This window comes from Ambystoma mexicanum, chromosome 5q (genome assembly GCF_040938575.1).
Source record: "Ambystoma mexicanum isolate Mex_15411 chromosome 5q, UKY_AmexF1_1, whole genome shotgun sequence".
Taxonomy (NCBI): domain Eukaryota; kingdom Metazoa; phylum Chordata; class Amphibia; order Caudata; family Ambystomatidae; genus Ambystoma; species Ambystoma mexicanum.
The window spans coordinates 93450254-93467713 of NC_090933.1; the positions used below are offsets into that span (position 1 = coordinate 93450254).

At 45.5% G+C, this 17460-nt stretch overlaps 1 protein-coding gene across 1 annotated transcript in view; it reads right to left on the reverse strand.

Moving 5' to 3' along the window:
- Positions 1 to 17460, reverse strand: part of CLPTM1L (CLPTM1 like) — a 938124-nt gene that overhangs the window by 556720 nt on the left and 363944 nt on the right. Inside the window, exon 8 of the mRNA XM_069620583.1 lies at positions 6859 to 6943. Coding sequence (XP_069476684.1) covers positions 6859 to 6943 — 85 coding nt within the window. The remainder of the gene's footprint in view (positions 1 to 6858; positions 6944 to 17460) is intronic.

The following is a 17460-nucleotide window of genomic DNA, read 5'->3' on the forward strand; positions in this document are numbered from 1 at the left end:
ACTTCTGCGACGTCATCTTCCTCCCCCTCTTGGCCCTCGTACCCCAGTTTGGTCATCCAACATTATCAAGTCTGGATCCTCATCCTACTGTTGTGCATCCTCACCATACTGAGTGTAAGGCTGTATGTAAAAAGGGTCTAAAATCAATACCTGAGTTGGAGTCTCAACCCGAGGTTTCTTAGTAGGGGGCTGAGGGTCCCTGGATCCTGAAGGAGTAGCAATGTCCGAGGTATAGGTGAGAAAGTGCTCTGGGTTCTTGGAGTAGAAGTCAGCTAGGGAGGACATTCTAGTCATTACCCTGTCTATGGTCCTCATCACGAGTTGGGCTGTATTCCCGGCTGTAATACCGCTGACTGTAATAGCCCTAGCACCGACCGGTCCGGCTGTATTACCGCCAGATCACGAGTTGGGTGTTAACGGTAAATCCCCATTCCCCATTGGTTCCATTGGATTCAATGGGGAATTTTCAGTGCTAATTATGCAGGCTCATACAGCCGGCGGTAATACAGCCAAAAACAGGGGATTTTCACCTCCAGAGAAAGGCTGGAGGTAAAAAAGCCCATTTAGCGCCCAACTCGTGATAGGGCCAGCCCTTAAATGCGGCTGTAATACCGTTACCACTGCATTTAAGGGCTACAGCCCAACTCTTGATGAGGCCCTATATCTTCACTGGTCCATTTATTGGAGCTGGGAATGACCATTTCCTGAGAGGGTTCCCCTTCTATTCCTTGTTTGGAGCTAGGGGCCTGGACAGGGGTCTTGGATTTATGCTTATCTGAAGACTTTGAACTGTGCTTATGTGTCTGTGGTGCAGAATAAGGGTGAGATGGTTTCTTCTACAGTTTACCCCCTTCCCTATGGTTCATAGTGATAATGTCGAAAGAAAAATGTCGAAAACAATAATGTCGAAAACCTATACATATAATATATAAATGAAAAGAAAAAAAATGTCATTTGCCACTATCAATAAATACATAAACAAGAAGAGTCCCCCAGAGTGTAGAGTATGTTTCCACCGCCCAGCTCCCTACTTGCAGGGCCGAGGCCAGAGGCCTTCCAAGGCCCGGGCCGAGGCCAGAGGCCTTTCCGTGGCCCAAAGTCCGTCGTGCAGCTCTCGACGGTTGTATGTTCTCCGGACCGGCGTCGAACTTCGATGTCTCGACGTGGGAGTGGAAGAAAGGGGAAATTATATGATATTTAGCAAAATATGGCTGAAAGCCAGAGAACTCAGCGCAATGCTTCCGACAAGTATGGAGGAAAAAACAATCTGAGGGTCCTACACGCGTGAGGGATCATTGGTACAGTGGACGTCACACTAGGGATAGTATTACTGGCACGCCCTGTGTCGACGCCCATTTTTGAGTTTCGAAAAACAAACTGTAATACTCCGCAGCTTCCACTAGATGTCGGCCTATGCACAGCATGTCTAAGCAGATTCCACAAGCCTCCGAAATAGAGAAAGATGAAAAAGAGAAAAAGAGAAAAAGGGAAAAAGAGAAAAACTACTCAACCATTTCAAGCTCTTCCCTTTTTTATACTGAGGGGTGACTTTTAGTGTGTTAGTAGACTAGTATGCACACAGAAGATTGCCGCTCTTAGATCTGACAAATACAAATTAAACAACATGGGTGCCAAAATGCACCCTTGCTTAAGCCCCTTCTGAGTAGTTATCCAACTAGACATCGCGTCATGTCGGTCCAGGCGTCCCTTAGCTCTTATTTTTCATGCAGATGGATCATTTTTAGTAGTCCAGACGGGATATTCCAACTTCGCCCACAGCCTCTCCCTATCGACAGTGTTGAAGGCTGCGCTAAAGTCTATGAAGGCCACATACACTGGTGTTTTTTTTAATCATCCAAGCCTGCTGCACAGTAGGGACTATAGCTAGGCCATTGATGGGAGTATTATAGCCTTTCCTAAAACCCATTTGAGCAGAATTATGTTATTGGTCTCAATCCATTGATTAAGCTCATCAAGAAGCACCCTATTACAGTCAGCAAATATTTTGGCCGGAGAGTCAAACATAGCCCAAAGACGGTAATTTCAGATGTCAGAACAACAGCCTTTTTTGTATACTGGGACAATGATACCGTCCTTCCAAGAAGCAGGTATGGACTGTGTCACACTCATCCAACGAAATAACCAGTAGAGCACCTCTGCCCAGATGCTAGTATCAGTCTTGAGATAACTGCACAGGCCATGCTGGCCATGATCAAGTTGGCTATATCAGTGGGGCTCTTCCCAACGGTCCAACAAGAAGAAGCCTGTACAACCAGAAGATTCTCGGGACTGCAGACACACAGTGTTTGCTGGATGTGAGTTGCCCAGTCCTTTTCCAAGACCCCATTTACACCTCTACCATGTGAGTTTTTTCCATTGATGATTTTCCAAAACTCTATATGATTCTTCCAGAACAATGAATGGACCAGACCACACCACTTGTGACACTCAACGTAATACCGGTTTCATTTTAGCCATTTAAAGTATTTGTCCTTGATTTTTTTAACCATAAGGGCATGATCAGCCGATTTTGGCTGTAGCTTAGCCATATAACGGAGGTCTCTGCGTAGTACCCTTTTCCCATCTTTAATGGCATTATCAAAGGCACGGTGATGTTACTTGTTTAAACCTATTCCTGTCCTAGAGAGGCCGATTAAGTTGGTAGTTGACATCATGTGTCCCAAAAGATTTTGGTTTAGTATAGTGCCGCTCCAGGCTGAGACTGGAAATGGTGGGGTGGTAGTCACTCTCGTGGAACTGAAAAACACACAACTCTATCAATCACAGCTGGAACATGAGCAATGAACATATAATCAATAATGCTGGAGCTACTATAGCTAGTCCTAGTGAAATGTGGAGGATTGTCAGATGGGCAAGCTCCATTAACCATGTTAAATCCTGCTGAGTAAAGCAGTGTTGGCCATCAAGTTCCCCGAACCACAAGCTTTATCAAGCCTGCCTTCGCAGGCAGTGAAGGATGGACCTTCCTTTTCTAGTACACTCCATGAGGCGTCCCTAGGAATACTAGAGTTGAGATCCGGACATACAAGGACAGGAACCTGAACGTCCATGTTATTAAGTATTCCCTCCATTTCATTAAGTAATTCTGCATTGGGCCACGATTCTTCATACACCCAGGTCTTGGTGTTCCTATGTGTGTGATTCTAACCATCCAAGACATTATTGGGCACACATGGGAATTCCTCCAGATGAAGCAGTTTCCTTACCCCCAAAAATCAAACCACCTTTAAGTTGATCCCTTCGACCCTGGCTGGCCATTTTGGTTATTATATTCAAATCATCGATCACAATCCACATCATATGCCACCTTTCCTGTAAGGTGATGATGCCGAAAGTATCGATGTTCTCCCTGCATTCCAACAGATCAGCAAAAAAGGCAGACTAGGAACCCTTCTGCCTGCGCTGATTTACCAAGTTTGCAAGCCAGTCCCAATGACACGCCTCCCCAGAGTCCCTTCATTTAGTCCAACCACGATTTCCCGCCCCCACCCAGACACCAGTTCCTGCTGTGGGCGTCCTAGACAATGTTCACACATAACATGCCCATTCAACTCTCTTTGGTGTGGGTTTGGTATTTCGGTTGACAGATTACCAATTTGCCTTACAAAGTAGGTGTATGATTATCAAAGATTTTTTCAAGTGATCTCACATCCGACACAAGCTCAAGCTCCATTATCAAACATTCATATCCTAACTTTAAAAATAAAAGCAGGAACAATATTCTATTATGTAGTCAATAGTGTTCTCCGCCTAGTGAACGACCGAGGTAACATACATTGCATCTTCACATATGTCCACGATTCGCATGTTGCCACTTCTGATGTAGCATAATGGGATGATGTCTTTAAACAGTTCCAAGAGCCTGGATCTATTTAAATAGAGGGTCCTCCATCACAAAAAAGGCTAATAATTCTGAGAACTCTAGATTTGCTGGGTCGTTCAAACGTTAGAAACATATTTCAAACCTGTCTCAGAGCAAGATGGGTCCGTTTGGACCAGAAAACCTTATTGTATGACATGCTTATGCGTCAGGAGTGTTCACAGTTATACACCACCTTGTCAGTAGCGTCACTCGTTGGCTTATGTTTTTTTCCTTTGCACAACTGCCCCAATCCTTGGCCTACCTTTGGGCCATGCGTCGGCAGGCGAGCTATGAGCAAATGTCAGCTCTGTGTCTCTTACGAGCAGGATCGGTTCATTTCCACTCCCTTTTATCACTGCAAAAGAGTTGTCAACCACACAATGATTCTGGGGGACAAACTTGGCTTGACAACTTCTTTGCTGGTGGTTTTTGAAGAAAGTTCAGGCTTACGAGTAATAGAGTTATCTAATGCATTAAGCCACCCTTTCCTTTTCCGCTGACTAAGATACTCATACATTATTGCTTGCTTAGTACTTTTTTTAGGCTTCTGTTTATACCAGGCTGCAGTGTTAGGCATACCCCTATCTTCGTTGTGATGATCAGAATTCTTATCACTGCTAAAATGATATTGTAACATTTCCATTAATAAAAGCAGTGTTGGCATGCATTTTATCCATACTGACTACATGTGCCTCAGCAGTTGTTATGATTTGGCAGATTAACTTCCTTAAGAATGATATCTTGTCTGGCAATCCTACTCGCAGCAGCTAACTGCGTTAATACATTTTCCAAAATACTAAACATTGCTGCTGACGTACAGCTACCTGAACTATCTTGCATGGAGTTATTGAGCTCTGTGACAGAAGACAACGTGATGTTAGACAAGTTTTGAATTGGCGCTAGTGGAGACTTATTGTATGTAGTCCATGGGGGTACATGTACATCCACACGTTCATCTACCATAGTCAGTATGGTTGTACCCAATAACTGACCTGTGACCACCAGTTCTGCCAGAAGAGGCGTAATACCTGCCACAACAGGACTGGGGATAGCACTAGTTTACCAGGAAGCAGTGCATTCACCACAATCTTGATGGTTTTTGATCCTAAGCAAGGCACTGAGGCCGTTAGTTCAGAATGACATTCAGTACATAAGCTATCAGTGTTGACATTGTTGTTAACAGTGGGAACGATTGGGACTGAAAAGAAGTTAGTAATTTTTACTGAGCTCTTGTTACTATTTTCCACACCAGTGACTCTAAATGTCTTCACTGTGCGTCCAGGACCTGCCCACAGAAGAAGCTGGGCTATTATCCTCAGCACTCTCAGCTGCATGCAACAGCTCGCTATCGCCAAGGTCTAAGCGGGAAGGGTGTACCGGTCACATCAGTATCTCGTCCCCCGCACATAATGGCTCCATATTTTCCAGCTGGCCCTCGATATCACCGGTTGGAGCAAAAGTGACACATTTGGCAGGACGCAATGCTGCCGTACTGTTAGCACGCCGCTTGAGCATTTTGTTATCGGCAGACGAGCATGGAGAAAGTGGCTCAAAAGGCATACCAGCCCAACAGTCACCACAAAGCCCTGGCTACGCCTGCTGGTAGATGCAATACATCTCTCGTTAAGCGTTATTCTGCCCTCTCCACACACATGCAGCCGTCAGATGAGTCAATACTGCACTGTTAAAGATAGTATTAGAGCAAAGCTTTCATGCTGCAGGCACTAACCGGATGTAAAGCGGGCTACTCAATCAATGGAAGTCAGTATCCAGGCCAATGAGAATTGCCCACACTTGCTGTCGAGCTACAGGCTCTTAGCAAGCCACTTAGCACGAGTATGGGGGGGGTGGAGGGGCTACCAAAGGTTAATCCAGCCTAACATATCTTCGTTAGGGTGTGTCCTCCTACACCTTCTAGCCCTGCAAGCACCTTTTGCAGAGCAGTGGACAGCTCACGTGTCTGTCGTGGTGAACTATAGAGAGCTCACACTCTCAGGAATGTGCACTCACTCACTAGCAGCAGATCATCTTCCGCAATGTGGTTCTGCCCTCTCCCAGGAGCACAAGCCATCCCTGCTCTGGGGACCACACAGACTGGCTGGTGAGCCTCTCACAGCCCTCTGCGCTATACCGAGTGAATACTAAATGAATACTGGGGAAAGAGTCTTGAACGCTAGCTCACTTATCACTGCCACTGCCACTCACTGCAACAGCACTGACCGGTATTCAAGGAAAGCACCTATCTGAGTCAAGCCGCAACCATAAAGAAAATCAGGAAGCAGCAGAAGGCAGCCTGCAACACCATTTCCCACACATTATACTGTATATTATTGTCAACCCAGTTTTCTGATGTGGGATTCTGCCAACACAAACATTTGGGGATACTAGAGTTCAGGAAAGTATGGTCAAGTAGCAATAAGGTTTAAGATGTATTCATTATTTGTTACTTTTGTACCACTGTAATATTTATAACCTGAAAAACAGTGTAGATAGAGATTGAATTGATTTGAAGAGTTATTCAGCCCACGTCGTGCATGTGGCTTGATATACACCTCTATTGAGCCCCAAAAACAGATCTTATCCAAAATAGCGTGACCGATATAGACGGTTATGTATCATATTGCACATTCTATTAGTTAGGAATGATCATAGAATATACCCAGATGTTCTGCACACAGTATGCAGTAAAAGGTGGATTTTGACAGGACAATTCCATCACCACTGTTACATTTGAAGAAATGACCTGTGCTACACAGCTAATCTATAAAACCATATCTGCAATCATTTTGTGGAACCAGTCAAAAAACACTTTATTACACATACATTATTTCAGCATTCAGTGCCAATTTACAAAAAGAATGGCACTAGAAACTGACCAGCTGTTTTGGTACTAAGCCAAAGAGGGAAGATGTAGGGGAAATGGGTGTTTGGGTACACACATTTTCTTCAAAAACATAATCTAATGGAAACATTACCTGCTTTAGTAGACATTCCAACCATATTTTTCTTTTTCTTCCAGAAACTGATGTCATTTTTGAATGCAAGGAAATCAAATAGAAGCTGTGGAGAACAAATAAGGTATTTACTAATCTAATAATTTGGGCATAGTTGGTAAACAAATTAGGAGGCTTAAACTAATTCTTTAACGCTTTTGCAGAATCCAATCACCACATTCGTATTTGTTTAAATGTATTTCAATACAATCATTGTTAGATTATAATACATATTTTCATCGTAGACGGTGTACGGCAAGACAAACCCACTCATTGAACAGCTGCAATGTTTTACTTCTGAAGAATTGCTGAGAAATCTTTGCACAGTCCTAGAACTGTGTAATAGGGCTGTTAAGGGATGCAAGAAAATGTATTGCCCTAATCTCCATCTGTGGACCATGTGAGGAGTCAGACATGGGAGGCGGGCACATTGGTGAAGTTTACTCACAAGATGCCATTTAATGAATAATAAAAGCTGTAACAAATGCCCATCTTTCCCTAACCTAACAAGGACTACCCTGCCTATCAAACTAAAGTTAAAAGAAAATGACCCTTCGTCCAAATTGTCTGTCCTTCACACGAATACATACAACCAAAACCATACAGGAATTAATTGGCAATTTCAACACATATTCAAGTACAAAGAAACCAAGAATTCTTGTGATCAGGGTGGATTCCCTTCCCCTGGATCAATTCAGAACAGTTCTTTTCACTCATCACGTTTCACTCAAGGTGGAATACACAGTTCTTTGTATCCAATATGTCGTTCATTTGGTAACGCAACTTTCCAAAAGGTCGCTCACTCTTATCACAATTGTTAAGATTTCCACTTGACAAATCAAAAAGTCTCTTACTTCATATCTCAAATTGGAAAGCCAATAACACAAAGATTCCTTTCTCAGGAGACCAATCAGCGTTCACCACTTTATATTCCATCTTCATAAGCAACACCTTAATCAGAAAGGATCATTCAAAAGTTCTACTTTAGTCAAGATGGTTATACAACAGTTCATATACCACAGGAGTGGAATTGTAAATTTGTTTCCATCACAAATACAGTGCTTCAACTTCTCTTCTTCCTGGTCCACTCGCCTATGTGAGAAACCTCAAGGTGTCTCACCCACTAGTCCCCAGGGATCTGTCATCCAGGTGGCCAGGACACGGCCATCGCTTTTGGATCCTGTTCCTGGGGGTGGACTAGTGCGGGAGGATCACCTGGATGAAGGGAATTCGGGGAGGAGGTCTTAGGAAATCGACCCCCCGCCCACCCTTTTCCTCGACACAAACACTTTCTCACGGCAGCTCTCTGTGAGCGAAAACAGATTAACACCAGAGCCATATATCTGACATGTCCCAATACAATAGTCAGGCAAGATCAGGCAATTACTGATCATTACACACACCTGACTTCCATCACACTTCCGTACATGGATAAAAGGCGGAGCACGAAAGCACACTCTGAGCAAGGCACAGCACACAAGGAAGCCGCAGTTCTAAGATGGCAGTTTAATACAAGGAGAAAGACGGCAGGACCAGAAAGTGTTGCAAGGAGGTAAGTGACCTTGACCTTTTCAGACCGTTACTTTCGTGAACCTTTGGAAAATAAGAAACCTAAGACCTGAGACTAAAGCTGAAGAAACCTGCAGTGTGAGTCAGAGGCACCCGGGCCTCTCTGGTGCCGATAACCCAGGCAAGGAGGAGCAGCTGCCACCATGGTACTGTCCTTGGCTCCTACAACAAAGCAGCGCTAGTAAAGACAGCACAGCCGGTGAGTCAGACAGAGTGATACCAGACCAGCCTATGTTAAAACCGAGGTGGCAAGCGGCAACAATGTATGAAGAAATCTAAATAGAACAGTGTGAGAAACGCATGTGACAAGCGACGCAAATATAATTGAAAACCAGGAGTGACTGAAATTTAGAGGCCAAGAAAGATACCATATACAGAGTGGTACGGCACAACCTGGGTGCTCATTCGAAGGTCTCTGTTAGTTTTCCAACTGGTTGGCGACTGAGAAAGGAGAATTTTGAGAATTGTAGTGGTCCTGCAACGGGTCAAGCTAAACCCTGTGCACATTCGAAAGTCTTTGATAGTTTAATGTGAACTGAAATTGGTCCGAGAGGAAGGATCTGAGCCCGACTGAGGGGGATCCAGGTTGGATCATCCAAATTGAGTACTTATAAAAAGGAAAGGATACTGTTTTGGTACATCAGGCCCACTGAATCAAGAAACTTGAAGTAAAGAGACTTGGGCACAGAAGGCCCTAATGATGGTAATGGAACTGTATCCTCATGCAGGAGAAGCCAGAGTGTGTGCTTTGCTCGAGTGAACCGCCTTTTCCCATTTTGAAAACGCGGAGAAGGGAGGCCAATGGCCTGAACATCCCGACATATCATTTTGTGAACACTTTTCTTTTTCATCAACACTACCCCACACTATTTGTATTTAGCGGAAAGGATTGGCAATCTTTTTTTTTTGGTATAGGCCCTTTTATTTTGACGGTCGTAGCTTGCTCCCATCTTTAGATTTAGGATTAGATAGGCATTTATCACAACCTTGTTGAAGTTCAATGAACACCCTTGAACTGCGGTCACTTGTGTCCGTCTTACTTTTGACACCATACGTTCCTTACACCTGCCAGGACTAAAAACTATATTTCCTTTTCCTGGTATACTCGCCTGCAAGAGTCAAGCTCCTACTACTACTGCTCGTACTCGGTGGTGAGGTTTGTTAACAATTATCCACGCTAACTCATTAATGGGGAAAGTTAAACAAACAACATCTTCTGGAATAAGTCTTTGGACTTGAACCACAACTGGCTTATAACTTCTTTCATACACAAGCTGTAAAAGAGGACGATGATTCTTACATTGACTTGCTTGCCATTGGCAATGCACCCTCCCCTTGCTCCTTTCTACAAAGAGGGCTTTTCTCCTGCAGTTTCTGGTTTCATTTAACACAGCCTACTGGCTGTTGACAAACGTGATTTACAATTTATAAGATTGCTACTAACAATCTGCATTGATATCTCATGGATTTGGCAATGAAGGAAATAAGGTCCCTTATTTGGATATCCCTCTTTGGGAAAATTGTATTTATTTTATATTGGACATTTGTATGGCGCCTATACTCAAGTGTTCCCAGGTACCACAAAACAAATTGGTGGGGGGAGACGTAGGAAATTAAACTACAAACTGACGCGTATATAGGCCTTGTGACAATCGTACCGTGCAAGTGCACGAAAGAGGTGCTAAGTGCGGGGGAGAGGGAGTGGGAGAAGTGCAGGATGGGTTGCCCAAAAATAATTTTGTTTAAATTTGCCCTTCTTTGGCTTGGGCAGTGTGGGTTTCAATGTTCTCTTATTGGGCCTTTCCTTTCAAGTACGTCTTATTCACTGTGTTTAATTATTGCCCCCTTTTGGCTTGGTGAATGCGAATTACAATATGCTTCAATTCGTCCTCTCCCTTTCTGATAGTAACATTCTGTCTGCTTGACTTTAAATGTTCGGTATTCAATATTTACTTGCTTGCATAGCGGTCGGCTTTGGAGCACTCCGGGGTTACCTACATCAGGCCGACTCACTGGTTGCTGCTGGCATCTCCACCAGAAACGCTTCCTCTGATTTGCTGCTTGCTGGGTCTGCCCTCCCGTTTGACCGCTGCAGTCGGTTTCCTGCTGCCCGCACTGTATCACTGTAGCTCGCCCTGCTACACACGCGTGCCTGTGAAGTCCTCTCACCGGAGCGAGATGCCGGACGCAGAAAGCACTTCTCTGTCTCTCAGGAGAGCTAGACACTGCTCCGGTTCCCAATGTGCATCCTCTGCATCTCTTGCGCTTCACAACCTCAACCACAGTCTCATCACGGCATCCCGCTACTGGCAAAGCGGCAACGCTGACTCTGCTTCAGTCTGCTTCTGGTACTCCTGCTGCTCTGACTCAACCCACACCTGAAAGGTCTTTTAAATATTTAAAGGCCCCGCTCATGTGTGGGTTATTCCAACCACTAGACCGCATACTACAGTCCGGTAACTCTGGACCCCTCTTCCTTGTCCCAGTACTAAGAGCATTATGGGACTGGAAATCCATAATGTTCTTAGTTGTATGAACCTGAACATTTTCAATTTGGCAATAAGCCATTAAGATAGTGGAATCATGAGGGAAATTATTCAGACAGTACTCCCATTCTTTCTGACCCTATTCCCCTCCCACGTGATCCTCCCGCAGAACACTACCCCCAGGTTCAAGATCAGATCGAGTCTGCCTTTCCCTAGCCACATGAGAAGGGTTCCAGGCTGGATTCTTTGGGATGATCACCTCTAATTCATCACAAACAATAGTCTGTTTCATAATGACTTAAGCTTGTTATAGGCAGCCATGCTCAAACCTGTAAGGAGTGGCGATTGGGCCTAGTTGCTTACTAGAACATGCCAAGATTGTGGCAAAACAAGAACATTTGGGGTGGTTTTATCCAGGCGCCTGACCCCCATGTAATGAATAGCACTATGCACAATTTGTCACGGGTAGATGTACCTCTGAATCTTAAAACACCAGAGCAGTGAACAGTGCATGTAATCAATGTGAGCAAGATTTTGTTACACCATTGGAAAATGCAAAGTGGGCCAAGCCTTACCTGAATACAAAGAAGGTATGTAGGAATATGATGTTTAAATTGGTTAGTTTCAAATGGTTGCAGCAGGCCAGTTTAACCCTGCAAAAATTACATAAACATAATCCAGAGTGTTCAAGTGAGTGCACTTTGTGCAATCCTAGACCAGCACCCTTCTTACATGTGCAGTGTTCCTGTGTGCATATTCAAAATTCTGGTCAGAAGTTGCAGTGTCTTGTAAGATTATAGTAATGGTCAAAGATCCCATCTTTAAAGCTGTGTTTGCTCGGATTGGTCCCAATTGAAAGACAAGGGAAAGTAACTGCTAAATATATTAATATGGGTCCCGTCCGCTCAAAGATATGCAATGCCGTACAATGGAAGTCCCTTAACATTGTAGAATTGGTACACTGATGGGGGAAAATGGCCTGGAACCAAAGGAATAGGGATAGGATGTTAATATTTTGTACATGGGCCCTTTTTCCGCCAGTCTTGGAACACGACTTTGATCATCATCCACCATGAGTGTATCAGACCAATTTTATTGCATGAGATGGAATTAACTAAGTGCATTTCTGTACAATGTGGTTGATTTGGGTATGAGCTTGCGGTTCTTCAGGCCGAACACAGAACACATTGCTATGCTGCTACATGCATCCAAACGGGATGACAAATCAATTGTGGAGGGGGATTTTGGGGTTTGAGGTTTTCTTAATCATAATATGGAATGTACACTTCATTATTGAACAAAGAAAAGAATTAGATAAAGAACCACACAAACAATTTCCTAGTACGGTTAGGAAGAACAAAGGATAAAAGGCTAAGCGCACATAAGGGTTTTCTTCTTATTGGAGAACGCTGGTATTAAGACCATGTAATATTGCATTCAATATTCATAATGCTCTGCTCCAATATGTTAGGACCAGAGTTTTTAGGTAGATTCAATTAGTCAGGAGCAAGAGGGTGAGTGGACTTGGAGATTAAACGTTAGGGTAAGTAGTTTATTCATATCCTTTGGTCCCAGCCAAACAATAATTCAGAGGTCTCTTAGCCCTGAAAGCTAGTCGCTCAGGGGAGGAAGCTTAAGTAAGATTTACTGAATGGCCATTGTAAGGAACTCATGGTGGCAACAGTAAAAAGTGATCAAAGTTCAAGGGAGTTTATTAAACTGTATAGGTAGGTTGGAAAAACTCCTAACCTAAACCTAAAGCTAAGATGGGAGCAAGCTACAACCATCAAAAAATAATAAAGCAGTCCTGGTGGCGTCTTGTCACATAAAAGGGCCTAAACTAAAAAAACTATTGCTAATCCTTACAACTTAATACAAAAATAGTGTGTCATAGTGTTCACAAGAAAGAAAGAAGTGTTCACAAATTATAAGTCAGGGAGTTATAGGGTCTCCCGTCCCCACGTTTTGGGCACGGGACAAGGCAGGACCCCCGAGTGTAGCACTCTCTCGAGCTTTCCCAGCACAAGATTACAGTTCCGTTCTCAGGTATCAGGATCTTCAGTGGTTACGTCTCTTTTTTACAAAAAAGTCTCTTGCCTCCGAGGATCTGATGGGTTCATAACAAAACAAAAAGTTCCTTTATGTATGTACGGTGGGTGATCGCTTTTCACCCCCTCTTCCGGGCTCAGATCCCTCTCAAACAGCAGCCTCGCTCTGTCGGGTTCACTATGGCTTTAATTCCAAAAGATTTCTCCTTTCGCTTTCACAAGTCTTAATGACTTTTTAAACAATCCACTGTGGACATCCCTCCATCGGGCTCACTCTTGCCAACCACAAAGTTCCTTCTATTTTCTCAATATGCAGGATTTGTCTCCCTTAGCTTCCCAATTATGTGCCGGTCAAAGACTTTCGACTGTACAGGGGGTTTTGCTAGATCCCTGTATGGCCACTTTGACCTTTTCCTTGCGGCTCTCCTAGGGTCTTCTGGTATCGGTAGTTTCAACAATAGGGGAATCACCCAGAGTCTATCGAGTGAGCACCCATGTGGTGAAGGACCCTTCTACAGGTGGTTTCCACCTTAATTTGCCATTCGCAACTTCCGTTCAACAAAGTTCTGTTTCTTATCGGTCCTCCTTTCTACTCACTGGCTGTTAGAAACCGCTTGGCTTTTCTTGTCTCTGGAGTCAAGGACGGTACCACTGTAGCAAGCGTCTCTCCCTGCCCTAATTATCAGTGTAGGAGGGCTCTGTGTACCATTGACATCTGCTGTAACACACACCGGCTATTGTTCACAGTCTTAGGATTCCTTTCATGGAGGCTTTGTGGGTCTGGGTCGAGAAGAGCAAGGTTGCTTCTCCCCTTGTCGCCCCTTGGTTCTCGCCACTTTTCTCCTCATCTTGAACTGCCGCCCTGAGATAGCTATCTCGTCATGTGGAATGCCTTGCTCGTAGTGTGCTCTCATGCTCCACTTTTTATCCCTGTGGGGAAAGGAAAGGGCCGTCAGGTGTGTGTGGTTTTTATTAATTGCATGACCCTTGTGTTGGGACATGTGAGGTAAACGGCTCTGTTATTCCGTTATTTTTCACAGTATGGAAAAGTGTTCAGGTTGGAAAAGGGGGCCCGGGTGTAGAGTTTCTAAATATCCTGCTGGGCAGGATGGGGAAAGGTGTCATAAGAAATACATCTCTCATCCTAGGGTTTGTGGTTAGTTCCGAAGTGTAGGGTTTGTGAAATGAGTAGGAAGGATGGTGGGAACTATAGTTTGTCACAGTCGACTGGGAGAGAAAATGATAATAAAAGGGACGGGGAAAAGAATGACTGCAAGTACTCTGGTAGGTAACCGGAAAGGAACACGTTACCTGTAACTATTGTTCTCCAGCATGGTTCTAGCATGGATTTGCATACTCATGAAATTCCTCGCCATCAGGCCGGGAATCCTCAGTAAAAGAAAAAACAGTTTCACTTTCATTTACAAACTGTCTTTCTCCCATAAACCAATCTCTAAAGCAATGACTCTTAACTCTGGAACAGGATCACCTTCAAGTGAACAGGTTGCGTAGCACTGCTTGGCCGACCCTGGACTGCTCTCTGGTATCCCTGTCGACACAGTAGAATCCTGTGAAGTTGTGCCTAGACCTCCACATTGCAGCCCTGAAGAAGTCCAGCAGGGGCACACCAGAAAGGAACACCGTTGTCGCAGCAATAGCTCTGGTGGTATGGGCTATCGGGCGGCCAGGCAGCAGTCAGTTTGACGTTGACAGTGCGTGATACAGCCAGAGAGCCACCTGGAAATGGAAGCCTTGGACAAAGCTTTCCCATGGTTCACAGGACCAAAGTTCACGAATAGTTGAGATGTATTCCGGAAACTCTTCAAGCGTGCCACGTAGAACTTCAGAGCACGCGCCACATCCAGTGCCGCGTGCTCTGAAGTTCTATGAAGTCCTTTCAGCCGGCGACAAAGGCGTCAGAAAAAACACAGGCAACACCAAAGGCTCGTTGGTGTCGAATGTGGCCATAGGCTATGTGTTTAATGTTCTTGGATGTGTGTGTGCGCGCTATGGCTGCTGGGTGACGTCTCTGTCACAGAGCCTCCAGCCTGCTTATTGGAGTCGGGGGCCCACGCATGGGGTTCCAACAAACCCTGGTCGCCTTCAGCGTCACTCAGGACACCAATAATGCCCTTGCTGGAGTCCTCTGTCACATCGATGGTGGCTTCGGCCCAAATTGCGTGGACGGCCCAGTGCTGGTGTGACGATCTTTGAATGTTTTCGGGCGAAAAAGTTTTCAGGACTTGCAAAGCTTTTCGGGTTGTTCCCTAGGGAGACAGTAATTGCACACTTGTGCGTGTCTTTCCACAGAAATGTTCTATGGCAGTTAGGGCAAGATTTAAAAGGTGTTTTGTCCATTATAAATGGAAAGGGCAGTTAGGCGAGGAAAAGGGAAAGGGGGTGGCAGAATATGCATTCTCTAAAGAAGTCAGTATGGTTTAAGTTACTTACCTGTGTCTAATGTTCTCCAGCATGGGTCTGGCATGGATTCACATGCTCAAGAATATTCCCAGCCATCAGGCGGGAATCCTCGGTAAAAGAAAATGGTTTCATTTTCACTTAAAAACTGTATTTCTCCTCTAAAGCATTCACTGTCCTCTGGGTCATACTGCCCCCATCCAATGAAAGTCCTCTCCCTAAGCCCCTTCTCTGGCAGCCATCTTGAGATTTGGTAAGCACGTAAAGTGGCAGTATGACCAAGAAGAGCCACAGAGGGATGTGAATCCATGGCAGACCCATGCTGGAGAAAAATAGTTACAGATAAGTAACTTAAACCTTCTCCAGCACAGGGTCTGGCATGCATTCACATGCTCATGAATAACAAACATATAGCAGTACAACATTACACAACCACGGGAGGTGGCAAGGCTCAACAGAAGCAATTAACACTTAGCCCTGGAAGCAATATATTCTTACCTCCGGAACAGTCTCACCTCAAGTGAGCAGGTTGCGTAGCACTGCTTGGCCGACTGTGGACTCCTACCTGAAATCCCTTTCGACGCAGTTGAACATCTTGAAGGTGTGCGTGGACCTTGACTTAGCAACCCTGCAGATCTCCAGCAGGGGTACAATAGACAAGAATGCCGTCGTCGCAGCGATGGCTTTGGTGGAGTGGGCTCTGGGACGGCCGGGCAGCTGTCGGTTCGCCAAACCGACAGTGCGTGATGCAGCCCGACAGCCACCTTGAAATGGAAGCCTTGGACAAGGCCTTCCCATGGTTAAGGACCAAAGTGCACAAACAGTTGTGAGTTGTTCCGAAAACTCTTCATGGGTGTCACGTAGAACTTCAGAGAAATTCCTTGACGAGTCGGTGGGACCAAACCGACTATCTTCCTGAAGACCTGGTGTAGCAGGAGATAGCCGCCGGTGTGTGCCTGTCCCGCCTCAGCCAAGGATAGCAAGTATGGAAGGATCTGCGGGGCCTTGAACCGGAGAGGTGTAATCTTCTGAGACCGGCACCACGTAGTGAAGCGCTTCCACTTGTGACCGTAGCACTTCAAAGTCGACGGCAGTGTGCAGGAAACTTGTATCCTCCAAACTCTAGGGCTGTAGGAGCAAAGCCCTCGGGTTCAGCGATCCTGGGTCGTAATGAAGGATTGCGCCTCCTCTCGTGAGAAGATCCGGAACCACTGGCAGCTCGACCGGAGCGAACGCTGACCGGCTGAGAAGGCCCAGATACCAAATCTGCCTCAGACACGCCAGGGCGATGAGTATCATCTTGCATGGACACCGAGTGTGTTGATGACTCTTAGCAAGAGAGGGAACGGAGGTAACAGCCCCTCCCATGGGAAGGAGAACGTGTCCCCCCAGGCTCCTTGGCTAGTGGAATCTGCTGGCAAACATCTGGCACTTGGAGTTTGCTGCCGTCGCAAACAGATCTGGGGCCTGCCCCATTTGACAAATAGGCGGTCCACCTGATCCTGACAAAGCTCCCACTTGTGGCAGGAGCGCAGTGCCCTGCTGGCGGAGTCTGCAATGGTGTTCTTTACTCCTACCAGGTGGAGAGGAACAAGGGCAATCCCCTGTCCGACTGCCCAGCTCCACAAGTCCAGTGCTTCTTTGTAGTGCGTCGGGATCAAGTTCCCGCCTACTTCCTGATGTAGAACATGGTGGTTGTGTTGTCCGTGAAGATACTCACCACCTTGCCTTTCAGAGACAGTAGGAACGACTTGAGGGCCCAGAACACTGCCCGTAGCTCCAGGATATGGATATGAAGATCCTTATTTATCCTCCGGCAGCCACTGGCGTGCACATTTCTGCTGTGCGCTCCCCATCCTACCAGGGAGGTGTCCGTGGTGACCGTCTCCTGGTATGGGGGTTCTGAAATCCTGTGCCTTAGGCGATGTTGGAGCGGATGCCCCACCATCCTATCGCCCGACAGAACTTGTCGTTAAGAGATCCTGTCCGTGAAGCTTCCAGACACCTGTATCCAGCGGACGTCCAGGATTTCCTGAAGGGGGTCGCATTTGCAAACTGCACAG